We start from the raw sequence: 25,519 nt of genomic DNA, 5'->3' as shown, positions 1-25,519 counted from the left end.
GAGAGCTCGGCTTACACAGGTTCCTGCGGGCAACTAGTGGCTCGCCCGGGTGCCTCTCGCCTAGTCATCAGTCCCTAAGAGGAAAAGGGAAAGTTACCGGGCTGATGCGCTCTTCCATGCACGCAGTTGTTCCTTAGGACAAGTCACTCCCGCTCCACCACCACCCTCCCCCAATTGGATCATCACTCACGACCACGTCCGCTGGAGACCCTTAGTCATGGTGGGGGAGGGGGAAGGGCATGAACTTTTCTAAGAAGTTTCCTTTTTACCAGGGGAGTCACAGTGAGTTGGTCACGTAATCAGCTCAGAGCGGCTGTCCTTGCCCCCTCCCCTCGCCCCCTCCCCGTTGCGCGTTTCTGGTATTCTTATTAAAGCGGTAGCCCGCTGGTGCAGAAAAGCAACAAGTTCCCCAGCGGTCTTCCCGCCCTAGTCTGACAAGGCGAAGGTTTTCTTACCTGGAGACAGGGAAATCTCCTGAGCCGAGCTCATCTTTGCCAGAGCCCCGGGTATGACCTGAGTAGTGGGCAAAGGAGCGGTGTGCAGACTGAATTATTTTTATGGGGGTACTCTGAAACTCCCTCACTTTCTCTGGGAACTTTTTGTGCTAGGACGCAGTGACAGGCGGCGAGAAGGATGCTTGAGAAAACACTCGCTATATAGCAGGGCAATTGGACAGTCATTGGTAACCTCGCTCATTCATTAGAATCACGTATGAACTCAAAGGGAAACGTGTCTCTCAAAACGAGGGCGTTTGCGTAAATCTATAGGTTTTCAACATCGATGCCAGTTGCTTTGTCTTCTGTATTCGTCAAGGTGGTTGAGAGTTTAAGCTTGCGGATATTGCAAAGGGTTATTAGATTCATAAGTCACACCAAGTGGTGGGCGATCCACTGAGCAAAGCCGAACTTCTCACATGATGACTTCAAACAAGACACATTACCTTCCAGCATCTGTTGGAGAGACGAGATTTTAAGACACTGAGTCTCCAGGACAGCAAAGCCACAATGGTGAGTAGCAATAAACCCTGCATAATAATTGAAAATCTTGACATGTTGCCTAACAACAGGAATATCACGGTTCTTCCTGGCACTTCACACGCCAAAGAACAGCAGCTATTCAGGCCAGGGGAATCGGGTTTTACCCACTGCAACTTTAATTGGAATCATTTGAGATTTAACACAGCAGTGTGGAACTGCGTGGAACAAACTTGGAACTGGAGGGGGTTGTTATACTGGCTGTTCAAAGCTGACGCTTGTCTGCCAGCCGTCTTGTATTCCATTCTTTGCTTTACTGTATGGTGTATGAGCATATTGTATGATTTATATGTGGGCATGTAATTGACATCCGCAAAGGGGTTAATTTCCATCTAAAAACAATAATGCTGTTATAGGTTGGGGTTGGGAGTGGAGAGGGTAAGAATTGGGTAGAGACTAAGAGTTAAGGTGGAGTTGGGGGAGAGAGGAATAAGCCAGAAGTCCCTGTCATCGATAATAAAATGGGTAATGCTCTCATACATGAAAAGGGTCTCATCAACATGTGATCAACTATTAACAGGATGGCTTTGGCAAAGCCATCCGCACGTGACAAAACGTAAGGAAGTGGAAGAAACCGACTAGAGCAATATCAAGTACCACTTAATTAGAGATTTTTTTAGCCTTTTCCTCCTGCTGCGCCGGGTGTGTGATCCGGGCTAGCAGAGTCCATTCAGCACCTTGGACAGAGCCAGCGGATTTGTCCGAGGTGGTAGTACTTCATCCAGGTATTCTTTTCCTCGCTGTCAAGCCAACCCGGTGTCGCCCTTAAAAAGCGTCTTTTCCGAGGTTCGGCTCACACTGAGATCGGGGCTGGAGAGAGAGTCAGATTTTGGAGCGGAGCGTTTGGAGAGCGAGCCCCAGTTTGGTCCCCTCATTGAGCTCGCTGAAGTTGGCTTCCTAGCGGTGTAGGCTGGAATAGACTCTTGGCAAGCTCCGGGTTGGTATACTGGGTTAACTTTGGGAAATGCAAGTGTTTATCTCCAGGATCTAGCCACCGGGGTGGTGTAAGCCGCAAAGAAGGTAAGCACCGGGGCGGGGACCCTGCATCCCCAATTCTTGAGCTATTTTGATACTCGATCTTCCGGAAAGGACACGTAGTGGAGCGGAGGAAGTGGAGGGAGAGCATGAGAAAGGGTTGTTTCTTGGTATTTGCCCAGTTTAAATTACCCTAGGTGAGAACCTGGGGGCAAATCGAGGTGGGGGAAGCTCAACCTTCCTGCGGATATAGTGAGTTTAGTTAACTTGGAACCGCAAATATCTGATTCAAATGTAAGACCTCTCTTAGTCCCCCCCTTCCCCTCCCTCTTTTCCGTTCTTTTTGCTTGTGTGTGGTGTGTATGCGTGTACAGTAGATTCATTACTAATTATGAAGCTTTTACACAACATTCGATTTCCTAAAATGTGACTTTGTACCATTTAAAATCAGACGATGGAGGGAGTGTGCAGTGGGAAAGAGGAGGTGGAGGCTGGAAAGAGGGAAGGAGGCTAGCTAAATACCCACAAAATGAATCAAGGTAATTTCAGCTCCTCTAGTGAGGAGGATTCATTCTCTCAGGATCCCTGCCTCCCTCTCTTCCCCCTCCCTCCCTCCTTCCCGCCCCCCTTCTTCCACCCCGCCCCCTCCTCCTGCCTCCATCCCTCCCTCATTTTCTCTCTACCTCTCCTTAGCCCTCGCGATCCTCGCTGGATAGTTCTTTATGTTTTGGGTTTTTTGTTTGTTTGTTTGTTTGTTTTTAATTTTTTCCCCTTTCTATCTTCCCTCCCGAGAGTTCCGGGTTCTGGCTTGGAAGGCTCCCGCTTTCTCAAGGGAAGGGGAGCCGCTGAGACTGTGCTCCACTCCCTGCCGGGCCGGATGCCTCATTGAGCCCAGGTCCGAGTCAGTCGGGGTAACTCAGGGAAAGGGGGGACTCCGCTCGGGAAGTGGAAGGTCCTTTCTGGATCCAGGAGTCCGGGAGCGGCCCGGGGAGGGGGCCTGGGAGGCTAGCGGAGGTGGAGAATACTCGTAGCTCCGTGCGGCGGCTGGACAGAGCCACCAATCAGCGGGGCGCGCAAAACGCCCAGTCGGGCGAGGTTGTGTCCACTGACGCCGGTGGAGGGCCTAGGCTCTCCGCCGAACTGCCGCCACCACCTGGGTGGGCTGGTAGCTTAGCAGGGAGTGGAGATGGAGGGAATGGGGGTAAGCTAGACGCGGGCTGGGAGCCGCCCAGCCTTCTCCTCCAACTCCCCTGCCCCCGCCTGCGCCCCCGGGGGACCTAGAGCGCCCAGAGCGTGCTGCCGCGCTGTCCTCCAGCTTCTCTTCCGGGAGTTCAGGGACTTGCGCGCCCCTGGGGGAGGGGTGAGGGCACCTATCCACACTCCTACAGCCCTCATTCCCACCGCTCCCATGGCCCTTTGTTCAGGCCAGGAGCCTTGCCCTGCCGCAGCTTTCTATCCAAGGCTTGGTGCCTCCAGACCCCTCCCCAAATAAGGCTTGGGATGTGGGTAAGGGACGTTATTTGGGGAGGGGGACGATTTATGAAACTCAAGATTATTTTAAATGAAGGAAAGAATTCCAACTCTGCGCAGGTGGAAATGATGGATTCATAGGCGATGTGAGGATATTGTGGAAATTTGGGGGGGTGGGACAGGCAGTTGGATCAGATGACTGCCCATAGGCTGTTCGCCACACAAAGGGAGCGTAGGGCAGGGTTTACGGATCAAGCCTGCAGCGAATGGGGCACAGACAGTTCCGGGATCCAGGCGTTTTCTCAGTCAGATCTACGTGAAGGGAGCGGAGGGGAGGGGCCGGGAGGGAAGCGTGGCGGGAGGGGCCGGGCTTGGGGGCGGGGGGATTTCGGATCAGTCTGATGCAATTCCAAGCGTGCTGCAAAGGAACTCCAAGGCGCCCGCATCACCATCGCCACCCACCCTTCCCAGATGGTGCTGTTTTAAATACGGATCTGCAGGGCTGAACGCAGAACTGGGAGATTTATTGCAAAATCCTGAGAAGGGGGGCCGGGGACAGGGAACCAAGGGACAGAATTTAAAGGTGCAACGCCTGCTTTTCCCCAACCCAGCGGCAACCGGTTGGATATTTTTTTTTCTTCTTTTCTTTTTTCCTTCTTTCCTTCTTTTTTTTTTCTTTATGTCTGCCTATCTTTGGATCTAATTCACTAAGGAAGAGGTGTAAATATTGTGACATTTCGAGGAGGCTTAATGGATAGGGGGAAAAAATCATCTGTCATTCTAAATTGCAGAGTTTTCCTCCCGCGCCATGCCTTGCTTGCGAATACTTGGGGCTGCCTAATACAGTTGCTAGGGTTTTAGAGGAACGCTTCGTTAAGGGAATATTATGTTTTTAGTCCACTTGACAATTTGTCTGGCAGTTGAACGGAGAAAATTGTAGGTATCATGTCGGTGGGCGGCAAGGGGGGAAAATACTTTCCAGTCTAATTATTTTAACCTTGGTATTTTTTTAACAACTAAATACGCCTCAAAAGTGTCACGTCATCCTCTTACACCCAAGCATCCTTGACTTGTAAGGAGAGATGGTTTCGACTGTCACTTTAAGAATGGTGCCCCTGGAATTCACTATTTTTATATATTAACATAAAAGCAAAGAATTTCAATTGTTCTTTTGAGAGTCAGAAGATTAAAGATGGTAGTAAGTAAGTGGAGAAGGAGGGAGAAAGAGATGGGGAGAAAAAAGGGGGAGAGATTTTGACCTTATCATTTTAATATTAACCTACATGTCTGTAGGTTAGATTTTTACCTTGTTAAAAACTCCCTTAGTGGGATGTATAAGTACTGTATCAGATGTAAATACGTTCCACTTTCATCTTGCCAAAACCTTTTCCAGTATTGATAATAAGACCCACAACACAGCAAATTTTAGAGGACAGGGGGGGAAAAAAGCTGTCTGAATAGGCTTTGCAAACTGCCACTCCAGAAGTGGGCTACATCACTATGCCTTCAGAGTTTGTACTTGATTGAACCAGAGCCCTTACTAATTAAGAAGATCGTCTCATCTGTATGGTCAAGGCAGCAAATGGAGATTGTTAAAAGCAAGTGATTAATTGACTTGCTAAATATTGTCAGTTATCTATCAGTGTGAACTGGAGAGACGCTTTGAAAAGGATCTACCTGTGTAAGCTGCAGCTTTCATTTGCACTTTCCCTACCGAGTCTTTAAATTCTTAATGAGAAAAGCTGGTGAATTTAGCGACTTTCCTTTTCCTGGCCTGTCTTCTAGGGGAAACTTTCATAAGAATCAACACCAGCAATGAGAGAGAATACAAGACAGTGGGTAACCACACAGCAGAAAAGCAGCCACAAAAGTCAGCAAGTGGATTGAGGCAGTTCAAACTAAAAAATGACTTACAAAAGGTGGTTGGGTTTTTTTCATTTATTCTGTGATCTTGAGGCCATGCTCCAAATCACTCAGATAGCATTCATTTGGTCACAATACTTCGTCTGTTAGATAAAATGATGTCCTACTGAAGAGGTGGTTTTCTTACTAAATACATTCTTCTACGTAATTTTTGCTTTTAATTAGAGCAAACTTGTCCAACCCTGCAAGTGATTCTAGTGAATATAAACTGATATCATCTGATATAAAAACTCTGCTGAAAACTAAATTTGTACAGAACAGCACTGACTTGCCAGAAAAATATCTATTTTTGTAGCTTTTTTTCACTCTATGGATAATTTAATGAGTTGCCTATTTTAATTTTACAACTGCTACCTCAGAAGTATCTCAAATTATCTTTCTTTTGCTGATTTTTTTTCCTCTGCTGATCTGTTAGTGGTGTGTCTCTCTGTGTGTGTATGTGTGTGTATGTGTATTTCTAGTGGGAGTTTAACAAGCAGCTAGTCTCTTAAAATTACATACCGTAATCCCCATAAAGAACACTGTGTAGTAGTTAATAATAAAATAAACATTAGCATTCAGTGAACGTTTACCACGACTGAGTGCTGTGGAAGTGAAGGGGTTGCCTTAAGTGGAGAAGATTAAATTTTTAAACAATAAAATGTTCTCTCCCCTTCTGGCTTCAGAGTGAGTATAATTTCAAGACTATAAAGTCTTACATCTTTTATTTGGAAATGTAAAGCTGTTGCTTTCACAAGTGTCTCTTGAGAAAAAAACATATGTTCTATAAACAGTAACCACCACCACCCCAGTTTGACACCACGGGTCAAAATATTGAGTTATTATTCTGCCTCCATTCCTACTTGGTGAGTTTTTTGTTTGATTGTTTCTAATTTAGGCAAATCTTCATCTTTTTCCCCTCCTTCCCCTTTTCTCTTTCATGGAAACACTGTTAAAGAATCCTGTAAATTTTTTTTTAACTATTGTGCAGTACTACAAATGTGTATTTCCTAGTAAGAGCATTTCAGGAGGTATTTAGACAACTCACTATAGCTTTCTTCATTTAATTTCCATATGGGCTATGTGGGGTGGGATTCATTATGGCCTTTTACAGAGGCAACTGGAGTGCCAAGCTGCAGAGACATACCAAAGTGGACATGGACAGGCTGTGGACTCAGAATCTGTCCCTTCAGATGTCAAGGATTACAACTGTCCAGTGTCCATCATACCACCACAGACATAACTAAGGCCTATGAGGAAATTTTAGATATAATTTCTCCCTAGTTTGATTTACTTAATTTTAAAAATAAAGATCTACAAACATTATCCAAAGGAGGTCAAGCTATTGGAAAATTTTAACCAGTCCATGACCTTGCCTTGCTAAATTCTTCTTCCTCTCTCTCTAAGTTGGAGGCTCAAAGGAGGCAGGAATCTTCCTGTGGCTGACACACTAGCTAAGTCACAGTCACTAATTCTCCCAAAAAACAAACACAGAAGATAGGCCAAAGCCAAGAAGTACATTACTTTTACTCATGAGTCATAGAATCTAATGGCTAGATATTTGTCAGAGGTCACTTAGCCCAGCCCATATCCGATGTATGAGTTCATGCTGGCTTGCTTTCTTTCAACCCTCTGGAATTTCATCCTGGTCTTGGATTCCTGGATACTTGTTTACCTTGGTAGGATAATGTTTGCATATCTTAAGTGGATCATGATGACATTTGTTCCCAAAGTCTGCCTTCTGCAGAAAATTACCAGCCACAATTTTATTCTATACATATTAAATATCAATTAATTATGAGTCCCAAACTGTATCAGAATTGGAAGATTCAGCCATGAGCAAGACTGAATGATCCTTATCTTGCTAGAACTTGTAGACTGGTGACAAAATCTGGTTCCTTGGTGAATACAGACATCTGGATTTGTACTTTCTTCAACAAAACACAGTGACTCAGATTTAAAGCCATAGTTCAAGCTTTATCCTCAACTCATTATTAATAGCTAAAAGGTCATTCAAATTAGTTTCTGTTTCCTTACCCAAGAACAGAAAATATGTTTTCAGGAGAAATTCTAAAGCACATTTCTGTACTATGTTTGACTGATACACAAGATACAACCTGGGTGGGATATATGGACACACAGGAGGCTGAAATAGAAGGATTACAAGTTCAAGGCCTACCTGGCCTACAGAGTGAATTCAAAGTCAGTTTGGGCAACTTGGTGGAACCCTGTCTCAAAATGGAAAGTAGAAAGACAGCTGAAGCAGTTCAAAGGTAGCACATATGCCTGGTATGCATTAGATTCTGGAAGTCATTCCCCAGTATTATAGGAGATTTGCACTGGAATAATTTCCCATTTCTTCATGAGAAGTAGAGTTTAAGTTACCCTAAACTTCAATAGGGACTATCAATTTTTTACTTTCTAAATATAGCTTTAGAAACTTAAATGCAATTTATTTGAGACCCACATAGGTGGAATATGAGAGCTTAATTTACTGTTTTTCTCAAAAATGATGATGATGATGATAGAATATAGCCTTACATTTCTTCAGACTCATTTTTAGGGAAACAATGTGGTATGATCACACCATCAAATTTTATGATGTTTTCTTTGTAAAATTTTTGTTCTATTTTTATGTCATTTCTTTTTAAAATTAAAGATATTGCATGCCGTAAGTGTCTTGTTTTTACAAATAATGCATTATAAGTATGTGATCATTGATAATTAGATGGACCAACCAAGAGAAACATGAAAGAGAACTGGTAACTCAAGGCCTGCAGAAGGTGTGTGGGCATTTGGACATCCAGGAAATGCTATAGATCTGTCCTTAGCTAACTCAGCCTGGTGGAGATAATTAAGAAAAAATGTGGGTGTAGAAAGACTGCAAGCCCTTCCCTGGGATTGGCTAGACTGCTGCAGTAGTTCAAAAACAATTGGCACAGCCACCCACACTGGACATGATTGCCCTTTGATGAGGCAGCTATTGACTTTTATAAAGATGCCATATTTAAAATAACTTCTGATGCACTAGGGATGACAGACATCACTCTTGAATTCTATTTTAGACAAATGGCAAAATATATTTCAAAGTATTAACTTTAAAAAATAGACCTTAAGGAAAGTTTCTATAAGCTAGCCTTTTAGCATTTTGTAATTCCCAAATTAGCAATTCAACCTGAAGCTGGTAGAAACATGTATAATCTATCTCTGGGTTTTTATTATTCATGCTACATATATGCGATATGTTAAACAAATAAGGGAATTTCTCTGGATTACTGTGGGAAATAGAAATGACTTTTCCACTGTTTTTAACCTCTGAGTGAAGGCATCCTACTTGAAAACTAGAAAGTAGCAGCCAAGAGCAGAAGAAAATGTGAAGATTTTGGTACCAGAATATGTGGTAAGTGCTGTGATATCTAGAAATCCCTCATAATCTATATCAGTACCAGAATAAGTTAGAGCTAAGATCTCTTGAGGTTCAAGGAAACATATCAAATACCCACAATCTTTAAATATTAAAACCTTTGTAAGATGAAATATGCAAATTAAGTGTTTGCATGAAAGTTCCCGAAATGTGAAGTGGAGCATGGCTGGATGGATGAATGGAAAAGTAGGGGAAATGTATAGTAAACTGAGTAGAGACATAATCTGGGGACTCTGTGAGTATTCCTTCAGGCCTTTTCCCCCCAGGGTCTGATCTCTGCCTTCCATGCTCATAATTGTTCTAATTACTTCAGTAGGAAACAGTGGGGTTTTTTGACTTTCACCTTCATCCTCCTCTGAGAACTTCTTCCTCTCCAACTACTTCCATAATCAATATTCAAGAATTAAGCTATTTTTTCCAACATGTTGAACATGAGATTTGTAGTCTTAGTGTGTGTGTGTAGCATAAACTCTTGGCAGTCTGATAAACCCTTTGTAGACTCATCTCAGAATACTACTTCAAAATGAATATAATAAAGCGTCTATGGTTACTGAGGAAATCAATTCCATTATATACAGCAATAGTAATATAAAAATGTAACATTTTGTGTGACATAGAAATATATCTTCTCTTATATTGAATAAGATCTAGCAGCAAAATTATTTTTTTGATACTTAGGCACTCATATATTCTGAAATAACTAACAATTGGGATGTCTAACTTCTACTTGTAATAAAGTCTGCAAATACTACTGGATAATATCCCCTACACGTTTGACAATAGAACATGCAGGAGGCACTTATTAACATAGCATTGATTCAGGAATGTGAATTTAGCCAATGTCAACATTAGCCATTTGGTTTTCCTTTCTGGCAAGGAAATTGTCATTAGAAGAAAATATGTTAAATTCACTTTTGCTGTTAAACAAGCTACACAGTGGGTAGAAGACCAAGTGAGGAGATAGACAGTCACGATGTGGTGGGTGCTTTTCCTTTGCACTCCCTTTTATCCTAACGTGTATTCTTAGTATTGGCCTCACAACTCCACAGCTCTAGAAATTGATGCCTCCTGTGAAAAGGATAGGAAGTTCAGGAGGTGGGATATAGCTCAGTGATAGAGTGCTTGCTTAGCATACATTAAGTCCTGGGTTTGATCACCAACACAGTCACCCCCTCAAAACAGATCTTCAAAGTTTAAGATCTGGCCATTAACTTAGGGGACTGCTGTCCCCAGAAAGCTAGTACAACCTCCACAAACTCAACCAGTCTGAAGTCTCTCCCATGTTTGTCATGGCTACAGTTACACAAATTGTGAGGTGAGGGGACATCTGTTTTGCATTCAGCCTGCCCTAAGCTCTTTGCTTTGTGCTGGACATATATTATTTGACCCTCACAGTAACTCTCGGGGACAGATTATATCCTAATTATATAAACAAGGAAACTAGAGCTCACGGAGTTTAAGTCATTTGCCCAAACAAACACAGTAAATCTTAAGTGGAGAAGCTGAACTTCAGACCTAAAGTTTTCTGACTTCTGCGCTGATTTAAAATCCTGCCTTCTAAGCCAGGTCTTTTGGTGGAGGCCTATAATCCAACTTTTTCAGGAGGTCGAAGTTGGAAGGAGGCGAGTTCAAGGCCTGTTTGGATAACATGTGGAGATTCTATCTTAAAATATAAAATAAATACATAAATAAAGCTGAGGACATGACTCACAGGTAGAATATTTGCCTAGCATGTGTGAGACCCTAGGTTCAATTCCCAATACAAAGGATGGGAGAAGAAAAGGAAGGGAGGGGAAGGAATGAGGAGGAAGGGAGGGTGGGAGGGAGGGAAAGGAATGAGGAGGAAGGGAGGGTGGGAGGGAGGGAAAGGAGTGAAGGGAAGGAAGGAGGGAGGGAGAGAGGGAGGGAGGGAGGGAGGGAGGGAGATACTTGGCGCCATGAAAGCCTTCCTTTCAATTTCAGATGCCTTAGACATGTGTTTCTTTTTGTTTTCCTTCTTTTTTCTTTCTTTTCTTTTTTTTGTTTTTTGTTTGTTTGTTTGTTTTTGAGACAGGGTTTTATTGTGTAATAGCCATGGCTGTCCCGAAACTAGCTCTGTAGACCAGGCTGGCCTCAAATTTACAGAGATTTGCCTGTCTCTGCCTCCCCAGTGCCGGTATTAAAGGGGTGTGCCACCACACCAGGCAATCAGGGTATCTTCTTAAGCAGTCTTCACCACACCTCTTTACAATAGGCGATAGTCTCAATTTTGGTGGCTAGAAACACTAGTTATAATATTTGCTAGCTGATGGAAGACTTTCAAGTGAGTGATTGTTACTTTTCATTTTATAGCAATCTGGCAACGCTGGGCTCTAACCTGTGGCTTTCTAATGCCGAAGCTCTCTTTTAATTATTAACCTAACCTGCATATCTTTATGCAATTTTCGCCGTTAAAATTGGTCTCGTGTCTCAGACACTATCAATACAGAATTTGCCAAAACTTAGTATCTAGCCCAGCTAGAGGTCTGAGGCTCTTACCTGCACGTTCTTACACTCACTTCTGCTGATTTCCCAATGGAGGCTGTCTCACTCCTTTCTTGTTTAGAACAGTTTCAAATGAGTTGACTTCTAAGAGTTATTGAGTAAGAAACGTTATAAATTGTTTAGATTGGGATTTAGTGTGTTTAGAAGCCATTTCATAAGTTTGCCTTTTCTAACTGTTACTGGCTGTGGTGCTGCAGATGCTCAGATGAGGAACACCCTCTCCAAAGACACACAGTCGATGACAAACCTCCAAAAGTTACATGTTGTTTACAGATATGGAGAAGAAGAAAATGGACAAGCGCAGCCTGAAACGTAATTGCAGGCTTATAGTTCCTGCTGGGGACTAAGATGTTTATTGGCTTTCCTTGTGCAATTCAGTGTTCTTCCTCTAAGGGCTCCACTCCAAACTTGAAATCTCTCTGGAAATCCATCTCATTTGGGAGAATGCCAGGAATGGTATCTGGGTCCTTTGTGTCTTATACCAACTCAGAAGTAAAAACACCAGCTCTAGATAAGTAGCTGCATAGAAAAGGGAGTCATGAATCTTCTTGGATGTCTTCTTGAAAAATTGCATTCATCTTTCACCTAGGAAGCAACTTACAAAAACAGCATGATTCAAAATGATTGATTGAAGGCATGTTGATAAGTCTTAGCACAAGTCAGTGGTGTTTTCAGAGATGCTAAAGACACATGAGGGGTTAAAGATGCTGAGGTCTATGGAAAGAACTTATTCCAATTCTATCCCAATTTGGGCAAGGAAGGACATTGGATTCTTTATACATTTGCTGTGGACTGTAAAGTCATGATGATGGATGAAACAGACAGGAAAGTGTGATTCTAGGTATCAGACTGGTTAGTGTAATTTTTATGTGATTAGATTTATTCTATTAACTTCATTCTACTTAGGTTTTATGTGTTAACAAAATGGTTTTCAGGGAATAAAAGTTTCAATGGTAATGTAGTATTACATAGCCCTTATTTTTCTAAGAGATTATACAAAAGTGGTAACACAAACTTGAAAACAGTATTCAATACAATTAAATAGTAATTTAATTGTTAAAAGTCCACAATTTGAGATACTAAGTAGAGCACTGAACATCATTTACTCCTAAACAGTATTGTGTGTGACTGGGTTGGGGTCGGAGTACTGAGTATCCTGTCCAGGATCTGTTCTTTTAAAAAAAAAATGCAGCATGTTTATGCTAAGGATAAAGATTCAGCTTTGATATAAAGACTTGTTCTTTTCTAAAACAACCATGTCTGTCTCTAACTTGCAAGGGATGATTTGTCAATCTGATTGACTCTTCTCCCTTGGTTTTCCCCCTTACAGCTGTGTTCAGATAACTCAAGATTCCCATGTTTCCTGAGTCCTGGTTAATTTCACACACATGTTGAATGCAGGGCTACACATTTTCAGAAGAATATGGAGACCTTGGAGGAGGTCCAGAGTAGAGGAAGGGAAGTGATGAATGGGCTGGAAGCAGGAGTTTACGAAGAAGGTTGTGAGATTTGATCTGCTACGAGAAAAGTGTGAGTGGTGACTTAGCAACACCAGGAAGTTAATAAGCAGCTGTTCTTCATCTGCAGTAAGGTTGGATGAAGTGAAATAAGATACGAACTGTAACAACAATGAAAATATGCTATAAGAAGGAGCTTCCAAGTGCTAGCAACGCTAGATTCCAGAAGCTCTGAGAAGGAGACTTAATCTACTTCCCTGCTCTATAATGCTAGGCCTATTAAGTAGAGAGGAAGACCCCAAACAGCCATCCCAGGAGCTGGGAGACAGCGCAGTCTGAAAAGTATTTGCTCCAAATTAAGAAGACCCGAGTTTGACCTTCAGAACCCATTTAAAATGCCAGGTGTGGTTACTTGTCGAGGTTCAGACAGGCAGATCCCTGGAATTTGTTAATCAGGTACCATAGCCTAACCAGCAGCTCCAGCCAGTGAGAGACCCTTTCTCCAGAAAAGCAAGGTGGTGGTACTTTAGGAAGGAAAAGTGCCCGAGGAACAACACCCAAGCTTGACATCTGACCTCCTCCGCAATCATATACTTATGCCTTTAAATCCACATAAATACACAGATAAACACACCCACACATACCACTTCCAGGCTTATCTTAAAAACAAACTACCTAGGGGCTAGAGCGATGGCTCTGCAGATAGGAGCACGTACTGCTCAGGCAGGGGACCCAGGTTTTGTTCCTAGAGCCCACAACAGGTGGTTGACAACTGCCTAAAATTCCAGTCCCAGGCACCTGCAAACATGTGGTACACAGACATACACATGTGGTACACAGACATACACAAAGAATCTTTTTAGGAAAAAAGTTACCTAATCATTTGCCAAAAAATTATTTACCTCTAGTAAATATCACTTGCCCCATTTCTTCTCAACCACTCTTTCCATTCTTCTTTGCTTGTTTTATGAAAGCACAGCTCACCATGAATGCCAGCTAACTCTAGCGTGCCCCCCAACCCTTACATACCCCTCAGCCTCAGAGGAAAGTTTCTAATATGTGGGACATGCAGATGATCTATACTGGATAATAAGCCGAAGACAAAACAGCGCATGCTTTTATCTTTGGCAAATTCACAAATGGCCCTTGAACTACACTGTCACTCATGGCCAAGATGATAAACTCCTAAAGTATGTAGACATTTTTTTATTTATCTGTTTGTGTCCTAACATGTAGAATAATGGTTAACACTTTGTTGATGGCCAACAAATTATAACCAATTGAATGAATTTAATCATGAAGTGATGGGAAGCTGAAATTGATAAAGTGGTGACTTCTGGATACTTCCAGATTGATATTATGTGTTAGACAGTTCCAAAACTTAACCTTGCTGCATGAATGTGCTGTGGAGTCCCACCACCATTACCACCACCACCACCACGTGTCTAGGTAGAACCAAGAGAGAATTGTACAACCCGCCCAGGTCTTTCAATACAAAGTTCACTTAACAAAGACACACATATCAAAATTACAGGAAAAATAGCCCAAGTTCTTGATGCATGCTCTTACTACGACTTTGGGAAGCACCATGATTATTTTGTTTTCAGACTTTTCTTTTATCCACGAAAAATGTGACATTTAATAGCAGAAAATCTCTCACTTAAACCATCATATATTTAAAAAAAATAGTTGCATCTCAAAAATTCTCTGGATATCTGCTTCATTGTCCTGAAACCCAGTAATTTAAGTTTGTCCATGCTTTCCATGGCTCTTCTCCCACCACAAACAACAAACACCCTGGTTTGTAACTCCAGCTCTTATTTTCCAAGCCAACAGTTTTGTACCCTTGTGACTATGTTCATAACCATATTATAATGAGTAAATTAATGTCGCTTTCATTGTTAATCTTTCTGTGTTCTCAGGGAAGATCGGTTAACTTAGAGGAAGGCTCACAAGTAGACAATTCTCAAATGTTTGGGGGATTAGCCTCAATAGCTTCATAATGGTTTTTATGGTGTTCATCTTGAACTAGACAAGTATTTCCAGATGGGACTTTTTCCACCCTCCTTTTCAACACTCAATACCTAGGCCTTTGTAATCTTTCCTGCTCCATTCCCGTTCCCTTGCTTTTATCTTTCAATACCAGGCTGCCAGGATACATAATTCCTATAACAGGTGTTGGCTAATTTGGCCACGTCTCAGTATGATATAGAGTTATTTTTATGCTTTGTTAGACACTTACAGAGAAGTCCTACCCAATGAATAAGGAAACTGTTTTCTCTTAAGGTATTTATCTCAGAACAGGTCTCATTCAATGATCGGAAAGACTATGACTGACACAGTTCAAGGCGAAACTAGACCTTGGAAATCATGCAGCACGGATTTGAAAACATATTTGTCACCCTACTCTTCAGAGAAGTTTTCTGTTTACTTACTATTTTCCTATGTTAATTACTTCCTCTAATTTTCAGCAGTGTTTGGGGTCATTTCATTTGATACTAGACATTTTTTCGAAGAAGAATAAAGATGGAAGTAACCAAGAGACTTCAGTAAACGCAATTAAACATAAAATGCTTATGACGAGAGCAGAACTGACCTCAGCCAATTAAAATTATTAATAGAAAAATATGTTAGCATCAAATCTGATCCTATTGCCTCTGTTCCCACTTGGGTAATGAGGATTAGTTTGTATTTCCTGACAAGAATAGATGGGAAGTCACATTTCTGCCTCACTTGAAATATTGAGTATTAGGCAAGAAACCAAAGGAATTTTAAGACTTGGACTCACTCAAAATTAACTTTTAAGCCCCAAAGCAATGGTATTCCTTTTCTTCGTAGGTTTTTTTTTGTTCCCTTTAATAGTAGTTGGCATCACAAACTTAGAAGGAACTTTTGCTCCCAATAACAATCTTTTATGTTAGAAGCCAATCTTAAAAAAAAAAAAGAAAACACGCGTTTAATTTTATTAAACATTGCCTTTGAGCAAAATACGAAAGTAATGTTAATGCTTTAGCATGCACCTATACTGCAGGGCACTCAAGAGTTCAAGTCCAAAGCCAGCATGAGCAGAATAACAAGTCTGCCTAAAATAAAGGGAATGCCTTCTGTTCAAAGTTAGACCTTAGGCCCCCAAAACTAGCTAAACATATTACCAGTATGAATTTTCTAAAAAAGAATTTATAACTTTCGGCAGAGTGCTGGTACCTGATTCATCTTGGCTTTGTTGTTCTTCAGAGTAAGGGGACCTTTCTATGGCAAATAGATAAATGTCTTTAGTCTGGCCTCTTACTGCTCAGTTATTGCCGTATTCACAAATCAGGAAATTTGGAGATACTCAAAAGTGAGAAGAAGTCTATTTCGTCAGACTTATCCGAATTGGCACTTGATCTTCTGCCCAAAACACTCCTGCATTTCTGACTCGTATGTCTTTTTCTCAGTAAAAATGCACCACCCACTGGAAAGGGAAGACACGAACATTTATTTCTATAATGTCAAGGGAGAGGGGGATGACAAGAGCAGCCTTGCCATGGGAGCGCTAGCAGGGCAATGTGAGTTCTGCAGATGGAGGATTAGACAGAGCGTCTATCTGAGCAGCAATGGCAATGCTAGCAAGGACATTTGCTTGCAAGGGTGTTTTTCAGAAAAGAAATAAATAACAACAGGTTCTTTGTTAGTGTACATTCTTGATTAGTATACATTTGGAAAGTAGGCATCAGTTTGAAGCTGACTTAAAGCTATTTTATCCTTTTAAAGTTGGGGTTAGGACTACTCCAGTCCTTTGAAAAGATGGACAGGTAGTTTTGAAAGATTATAACATAGCGACTTAAGTTATAGCAATTGAAGAAATCATAGTTGCCTTCAGCCTATACCCTAGGAAGAAATACAGAGAGTCTTGTAGGGGCCCAAACCCAAACTCATCTCCTCTATTGCTCTCTCTTTCTTTTGCACATTTCATACACAGTAGCTAATGCACAATAAACTCCGCCATCTGTGCTGTAGGATCCTTTCAATTGGTCACGTGCTCCGTCGAATTGACAGAGGTGCAATGTCAACTGTGAGTGACACTCTAAGAATATGCATAAATTTGAATAACTTGGTTGTTCACACAGACAGTTTGCAAAGGGACTATGAAGGACCTTCAATTCTGATCACTTCCCTTTACTGAAGGGCAGAGAGTAAAGCAGGGGCCATTTCTAGCTGGAGCTGTTGAGCCCTTTAAGGTATATCTCTGACATACATGCTTGAGTAAATGACTATGCACTCAGCTAAACTATTGTGGGATCTTGAGTCTCTGGTTCTTGGCTGAGAAAACAGAAGCAGTGTCTGTCAGCAGGTTTTGGAAGCTCTCAAATAGCAAATGTTAGTAAATTCACTTTATTAACTATCAGTCCCTGGGTAAATGAAGCTCAGTTTACAATAATATCTTATATTCTGTTCTTTAGCTCATTCTTGATAATCACAAGATATCCGGGAAAAGGAACTCTTCTCCTCTGGCAAATTTAATGTTCAAACATTTAAAGACATCCATACAGCACTGCCTTAGCAATGATTAAGTCATTAAGATTCAACAAAAATGCACATTCACACACAAGGGCCCACAGAAGTTGGGGTGCCAAAGTTTCTTGCCTTCTCAATGAGTCACATATGAGTCTTTCGTGGTATGACTTGAGACTGTCTGCAAAGGAATAGCTTATTGAAATGCAAATTCTCGGGCCTTGCCTTATTAGCCATGCTAAAGGTCAACCTCAGAAAAAGAACCCCCTCCTACACACACACGTTAATGAACGCATGCAGGTGATTATGTTAACAAGAGGTGGGTACTCCACACTCCCGCACTCAGTAATGCCCTCTTGTTCCTTTTCTTCTTTTTCTTTTAAAAATTAAGATCTGTCCCAGTGTTTACTAATTGGTTGGATTAAAGGAGGAACGTTTAATAAAGCAGGATTCCAGGTAGATGCTGGGCAGAGTTTATCAAACATCTAAATGAAAAAAAATCCTCCAGCCCCTTGTCTTGTAATTGCTCTCTCAACTACAGGCAAAAGAAAAGCGTAAAGACCACTACTCCAGAGGAGGAGGGGCTTAGTGGGCAATTCACTCCACCCCACCCACCCCTCACCCTAAACTCTCCTTAGAGATTTTTTTTTTTTTGGATGTGTTGTTGCCCAGATAATGAAAGGTTTGGCTTGTGTCTGTGTGTGCATTCGCTAGAACTGGAAGTGAAAACATCTACAAAGCATGAAAGGCCCTGGAACGGAATTCTTCTAATAAAAGATGTATCATTTTAAATGCGCGGAATTCTGATTCTGGTAATTCGTGCACTAGAGTGTCTATTTCGAGGCAGAGGAGGTATCATATGACGGCTCACGTCAAGGCAGCGTGGAGCCCTCTCGTGGACTCCCACCCACTTTCCCATTCACCGAGGAGAGGATTGCTCGCGCGGCCGCTCCCCCCCACCCACCCCCGGAGCTAGCATGAAATCTCCCAGCCTCTGCCTAGATCAAATGGAGCTTCTCGCTGAAGGCGTGCGAGTATTACCTCCGCCATGCAATTTCCACTATCAATAATTTAACTTCTTTGCTGCAGAACAGGAGTACATACCGGCCACCAAAGACTCGTCCCCCTCCCCCTTTTAACCGAAGAGAAGGGGGAAAATATAGTAAGAGTCTAGGACCTTGGGGACCGGTTTTCCCCAGAGCAGCTGTCTTGATGTTTACTTTGACAAGTAGTGACTGAAAAAGGTGGGTTTCTTTTCTTTCTCTTTCCCTTTCTCCACCCCCCCCCCCCCCGTTTGTTCTGCTGGGAAGCATATGGCTTTAGTGAGGTCTGTCATTGCCTGGGCTTCCCGGCTAGAAGCAGTAACTTGGTGTAATGTTATCCGGGGTTATTCATTAATAAAAAATACTGTTATTATCTTGATTGAATTCTATTAGGCAAACTCCGGAGAGGTCAGGGCGCGAACTCTGGTTAAGCTGATGTGTTTAAGGTAGAGGAGTAAACCATAACCCCGCAAACTCTGCAATTTCATTGTGTGCTCGTTTTTTTCCTAGCTCTGTGGTGAGGAAAGGTGCGGGAAGGTGTGTCTGGGGCGGGGGAAACGCGCGCCCTCTCCCACAGAACTTGGGTGCAGGGATGGGAAAGATGGGGAGAGTTGTAAACCTGGGGGAAAAAAGATTTAGGCGCCTGGAATTCACATGCGCTTTCTCCTGCTCTGGGGCACATTGCCAGGAGCAGGGTTCCTGGAAACTGGGATTAGACCACCCCTCTTAGCTCAGGGCACCCTGGGGAGGCCGCTGAGAGCAGAAGCAGGGCTTTGGGGTTAAGCGGCGAGCTCCGGAGAAATGGCGAGAAGTCGGTGCGGGGCGGTCAGGAGTTCCCAGAGGACTCTCGGGGGCTAAGCCCCCACGAGGAAAAGGCGCAGCGTCCCCTTTAAGCGGCCGCCCCGAACGGGTATCGGTGGCGCGGTGGAGCAGGGAGGGGATAGGGGCGGCGCTGTCTGACCAATCGAAGCTCAACCGAAGAGCTAAATGTCTGACCCCAGTGCCTGGCGCTGGCTGAGCTCTGGGTGCCCGCCGCTGCCGCCGCGCCAGGGCGCACCCGCTGGCTGGCAGTCGCACCGTCCCCGCCGCGCCGGGGACTCCCGGGCCTGGAGAAGGAGGCCGCCTGGGGCAACGCGCCACCTCCGCCTGGGGAATCTTTGATGAGACCGGCTTCCTCCCTCTGCCACCGCTGCTGTGAAGCGGACGGGAAAGCGCACCGGGCCCGGGGCAGGGCGCAGGGGCCAAGAGAGTGACAACGATGTGACTCCGCTGCCGGGGATCCGAGAGCTTTGTGTGGACCCCGAGGTAGGCGACTGCGGGGCGTGGGGCTAAGCGCGGGAGCCGGCGGCGCGTGCGCCCGGGAAAGTTGGCTGGGGGAATGAGAAGTTGTAGGACTGCAGAACTCCGGCTTCACCTTCGTCCTGTGACAGCAGAGGGGCGGGGTTGCTCCTGAGGAGCGTTCTCCTTGGAGCCCACGGCCCGGAGGGACAGCGGGACCCCGGGAATTCCAGCAGTGCGAGAGAAAAGGCCAAGGGGATAGGACGTCTTGCACCATGGGAGCTAAGCCTGCGTTCAGGGGATCCCAGAAGTCGTCCCGCAGACGAGGAAGGGTGGTGAGAGAGATGTAGGGCGCCAGCTGTCGGGAGCTCAGACGGAGGGCACCGGGTCAGGGCTGGGATGGGATCCCTTACCATCAGCGAGGCACTCTCCAAACGGAGTTGGACCTCGGTGGTGTGGGGTTCGGGAGTGGATCTTTGCGCCCTCCGCCCTCGTCTCCTTCCCTGGGCATCACACAGGCTGTACACTGTCACCTGCTGTCCAGGGAGCAATACCATAGCTTACTTACTGGTCCAAGGCCAACGTAACTAGAAAGCCTTGGAACCATTCTTGCCCTTAGGGCCTGAAATGATCTGCAGAACTCCCGGACAGCCTGCATCCGACCCTCTGCCCATCTTGCGCGCCTCCCTTAGGGCATCCTCCCAAGGAAGTGAAAGTTTTGACTTTCGTTGGGGAGTAGATTTGTATCTTTGGAGGATGAAACGACTGGTTTTGGTTTCTGGGGATGCTGAAACAGGAAGAGGAATGGATGAGTGAGCTAAGCCTAGAAGAAATAACTGAGGATGGGGTCTTTGGGCTTTGTGCTTGATGATGAGGAAGAAGGGGGAATTGCAGCCCCGGGGCTGTCTGGGGGCGATTGGGGGTGGGTGAGCCTCAGGCTGCGGGGGGTGAGCTGGTGTTTTAGTGAAAACAGTTGGTGAGTTGGGGGGGGGTGGAGCCTTGACTGGGAAACAGGGTATGGGGACGGGTTGGGGAGGGTGGGGGAGAGCAAGAGGTAAAGAGGGAGGATCCAGAAGAGGGAGGAGAGGAGGGCCAGGAGAGCTGCGCTAGGAAGGTAGAGGGTGCCCTCTGCCGGCCACTCTTCCAAGAGCAGCTGCTGGGGGCGGTCGGATGGGGGTGGGGAGGTTCTTCGGGGCAGTTTTGCAGATCTTGAGTGGGGGGGGGGTGTAAGGAAAAACTTGTTGAAAGGTGTTTCGAACCAGCTTCCTGAGATGTGCGGCTCGGGTTGGGAATTTTGACTTGTTGCGCTGCTTTCCTTGAGTCGCTGGGGTACTTTGATGATCCACCCTTGACGATGAGCTGGGACTTTATGGATCTCACTTCAGGGTCCTCTCCGTATCGCGCAATATACTTCTAAGTGTCAACAAAAACCAATGAACTCTTTTCTTTTTTTTTTTTTTTTACAAGAATGCAGGCTGTTCTTGGCTAGAAGCATATTTCTCCCTGTTTATTAAGCCTTCAAGAAGTTATATTTCCAAAGAAAGTGGTGTATAATTAGGAACAATCATTGTTATCCAATTATGTAAAAAAGGTTAAATGAGTTACCCTTCCCAACAATTAGATCAACTTACTGAAAAATATAACCCTCTTTTAATTCTTCTCCAAAATCGATTTTTTTATACATTAGTTATAAGGTCAAAAGCCATTTTGATCTTACGATTGATTTTTGTTTTTTTGCATTATTTATTTATTTATTTATTTACGGGTTTAATTCCAATAAGCATCCGGACCCCTCTAAGTTTGTCACAGGCGACAGATTTTCAGGTCGGAAGTATCTGAGGTTAGAACAGGAGCGCTTCAAGTTGTTACACATAATTGACTTAATCCGTTGCACAGGGGTCTGAAATAACACTAGGGAGTTTTTGAAGTAATTACTGCAGTTCCCTGGTTTTGCAAAAGGTTGAAGTTTTTGTTTTGTTTTATATTTTTCAAGTTTACCTCTGAAGGTAAGAAAAAGGAAGCAGACACTTGTTGAAATGTAATCTTTACTGGAATTTGAAATATGGTAGTTACCATTATTGGAATTCCAGAACCATAAAGTTGTTTTCTGTTTTTCTTCTATGTTATTTTGTAAAATGGGACACATTGGTAAATATTAATAGTAAAAACTATGGCAGAGAACGCATGTTGTATAGAGAACTGTTTTAAGTAATTAAAATGTTCCTGTTTATAAATGATTTAGGAAGAAAGAAATTATTTCCAGACAAACAAGGCTGGTGTGCATGACGTACACATCTTGAAGCATTACCACTGCAGACACACTTAGACATAACATTTTTTTAAAACAGAGTAACAGTAATTTTTCACATACTTCTAGAATCTCTCACACAGCCCATTCAGGGCTAAGTTGGTAGTTAGACATCATGTTTATATTAGGGTGCTACTTGAGGTCATTCGAAAGAATAGCCAACCTTTATGCATCTAGAAATTAAGGCATCTGGGAAATCTGTTTTATGATGCCCTGGAAGCATGTGACTTTTAATTGCAAACAAGAAGCACCTAGAAAGTGATCATTTGCCCAGAGTGCAGTCAGCCTCATCGCAGAACACGTTTGTGCTATGTAAATTGGTTGTTTAAATCTCCTAAAGGTCCCAAGAGGGAGAAGGAGCTGGGTTATTTCTAGTTCATTTTGGCTTGCTGGGAGGAGAAATCATGATAAATGTAAATGCAAATTTCTAAAATCCTAGCTCCTAGTCCTTGGGTTTTCTTTTTAAAGGGGGTGGGAGGCAACATTAGAACGTAAGCTGTTCCCTGCTTCCCAAAATGTTGTAAGAGTTCCAACTTTTTAATAGTCAAAATGTAAATGATTGATAATCACATCTCTTCCAAATCTAAATAGCTCTGGATTGTAGCTTAGCACATAGAACAGGCTGAGCACGCCCACCTGATAGTATAGCAACCAGCTTGTTTTCATTCTTTTTTACGTTCATCTTTAGAGCCTTCAGTAAAATCCCTCCCCCATCCTTCTCCCACTCAACTCGATATGCCTATACGTTGTAAAGTGTAGCACAGCCAGGTTTGGGTTCCATAAACATTATCTAAGCATCTGAGCATCAAGAGATCTAAGATGTACACCTTGGAAGGGAAGGTCACACACAAGTACTTCATTAAGAATTTAAAATGTAGAAATCTAGTCCTCGAGTAGAGCAAAGAGCAGTCGTGGATTTCCTGAATGAAAACAGAACACAGAAACGGGACCACAGCTAAACCTCTGATTGTCGTTTGTGAAAGGGACTGCTGCTGCAACAGGGATATTGTACTGATTTCATTCTAATGATTACAACATAGTTTCCAGCCTGTGTTTGTCTTCTTGTGGGGAAGGTTTCGGTTTGTGTGAGGGGGCTCTTTTAGTCCCGTGAAAGTGAGTATATCTCTTTAATAGGGTAATTGCTCACTTGTCTCAACTTGTTTTCAAACAATTGTTATGGAGCACTCCGTTTCCACTAATTGCAAAATTGCTGCTTAATTGAAGGACTCTCAGCCGCCTAGTGCAGTCATTCAGCCACTGGCAGGCTCTGTGATCTCAAGCTGTGAATTGCATTTTAAAGAGGATTCAGAAGAGAGTTTTGCAGAATTCCAAGTTAAAAATGCTGGCTGTTGTTCAATGGAGGCAGGAGCCATTTGAAGGATAATCACATTAAGTTGCATTATGATAAATTTTCTTTATTAGGATGGATGACATGCACAGATGGGCGTCAGAAGTGAATGAGCAGACATACCGGTTACACTATGCCTGCATTTATTCTGTCTAGTTTAGAGTAATGCTAAGCAATAAATGATGTTGGCAAATGGAATCCTTCTGTCACTAGCAGGAGGAAGTTAACCCTTGGAGCCATTAGTAAGGCTTTAGGACTTTTAAAGTTAGGGATGTGCATTCTTAAAGTTCCTCAAATTTCGATTTAGGGCATGAGATTATTAAATCCTAAATAATTTCCTATTTCAGTGAAATCACTGGATTTCCATCACTCCATCCCAGGGATACCGGAAACTTCAGAAAGTTATAGACCCAATTATTGAATGTATGGAGTCATTGTTGGCAGATGAAAAATAATGAAACTCAGTAGTTGCATTGATATTTGAAAATTATTTAGGGGAAGGGAATGTTTTCATACATAGTTTATAACAATATATATCACATATATACATGATATATATGTTCTATATATGTATATATATATATATACACAGAGAGAACTTATCACAAGTACTATGGCAACTTTCATTTATATAAATACTCAAGTGCAAATACAAACTATGAGACACACTGCTGGTGAGGCAAATCTGACCAAATAGAGTGGATAGCTATGAAGTAGCTTATGGCCCTGAGGCTTCCTTTATAGATGGGCTGAAGTTCTTGGATGGGTTGCATTGGAGGAGGGAGGGGGAGGGGTATAGAATGGGAGACAGACTGAGGGGGTAACATAGTTTACAAGCTTCAGTGGCAGGCATAATAAAGTAAAAGTTTCTTTCCAAAGAGCCCAGAGAGTAACGAATGTTACATAGTTTCCCCCAAAGGTTCACTTGAAAGAGCTTTTCATTGGTTGTCATGGTAGTAATGTCCTGGCTTTGAAAGCTTACAGAACCTCAGAGCTCTTAAATGTGCTTTCATCTTGGTTGCTTTGGTTTGACTGGGATTTTATGACGACTTTCTGTGGTTTTGATATGCCTCTGCATTTTTGGAAAAAGGAGGGCAGGGAAAGGAGGCTATCTTAATTTCAATACAACCAGGAAATACGTAAAAATTACATGATTCCTTTTAAATCACTGTACTTCAGGTTGTTTTTAACACACACACACAAACACCACCACAACAACAGTCTGTTTTTTAATTGTAACTTGTCTATACGAAATTTGCTAAGTTTGTAATAAAAGTTAGAAAAACATTTCAAATTAATTTAAGAAATTCATCCAACTTTGAAGTCATAGTGCCTACTAAAGCATTTCCCTAGCCGCACCAGGAAGCCAGCTTGTTGCCACACAAACTTTTCACTGCTTCACTGACTAACCTTCCTTGCCACCCTGTGCAGACTCGGGAAGTGTGTCAAGGGGTGAGGGAGAAGATGGAGTAACATCTGTCCTTGCAGGTGACTTTTAAAGTAAAGAACTCCACAGCTCAAACTTACACACTAAGTTCTTTTAAGAATTTTAATATGCTAGTCAGTGCAAAATTAGCTGCCAGTCATCAAGGGTTGCTCTTCCCCACTGCCTCATTTATTTATCTTCAAGGGTTTGCACTGTACCACTGAATACAAAGGTTTTGATTTTACTCTGTTGCCAAAGGCAATTCATTCCACTTTCTGAGATACAAAGAGTCAAACAAATGGAGTAGAAAGATCTTAAGGAATGTCTTTCATCTCCCATCTAACTTTAATGATTTGAAAAAATTTAATAATAAAATAGACGGTAATAAGTAGGGTGGGATTTTTTTTAATTGATTTTATTTAGCTGTATAGTTTTCTCTGCTCCCCTTCCTTCTTCCCCCTTCCCCCTCTACCCTACCTCATGATCCTCACTCTCGCAATTAACTCAGGAGGTCTTGTCTTTTTCGACTTCCCATATAGATTAGATCCATATATGTCCCTCTTAGGATTCTCTTTGTTGTCTAGGTTCTTTAGGGTTGTGAATTGTAGACTGGTATTCTTTTCTTTATGTCTAAAAGTCACTTATGAGGAGTACACATTATATTTGTCTTTCTGGGTCTGGGTTACCTCACTGAATATGTTTTTTTCTAGAGCCATCCATTTACCTTCAAGATATAATTGTTTTTCTCTGCTGTGTAGTACTCCATTGTGCAAATGGATCAAATCTTCTTTATCCATTATTCAATCAAGGGGCATTTAGATTGTTTCCAGCTTCTGG

The 25,519-nt window shown here is 42.8% G+C and overlaps 1 protein-coding gene across 6 annotated transcripts in view; it reads left to right on the top strand.

Moving 5' to 3' along the window:
* The first annotated feature begins 442 nt into the window (after positions 1-442).
* The window catches only part of Bdnf (brain derived neurotrophic factor), a 49,535-nt gene continuing 24,458 nt past the window's right edge, over positions 443-25,519 (top strand). Inside the window, exon 1 of one of the 6 annotated variants that reach the window (XM_048443706.3) lies at positions 443-1,007. In XM_048443706.3, the coding sequence (XP_048299663.1) occupies positions 1,005-1,007 (3 nt within the window). In that variant the 5' untranslated portion in view covers positions 443-1,004. Of the gene's footprint in view, positions 1,008-1,613; positions 2,055-18,256; positions 18,524-19,314; positions 19,628-19,755; positions 19,936-25,519 lie in introns of those variants that run through there. The other 5 variants (XM_085696744.2, XM_048443708.3, XM_087911337.1 and 2 more) reach the window with 5 other exon arrangements.

Source organism: Myodes glareolus, chromosome 10, assembly GCF_982192425.1.
Source record: "Myodes glareolus chromosome 10, mMyoGla1.1, whole genome shotgun sequence".
Taxonomy (NCBI): Eukaryota; Metazoa; Chordata; class Mammalia; order Rodentia; family Cricetidae; genus Myodes; species Myodes glareolus.
The sequence above is the reverse complement of the archived record's forward strand: the minus strand, read 5'-3'. Positions and strand labels throughout refer to the sequence as shown.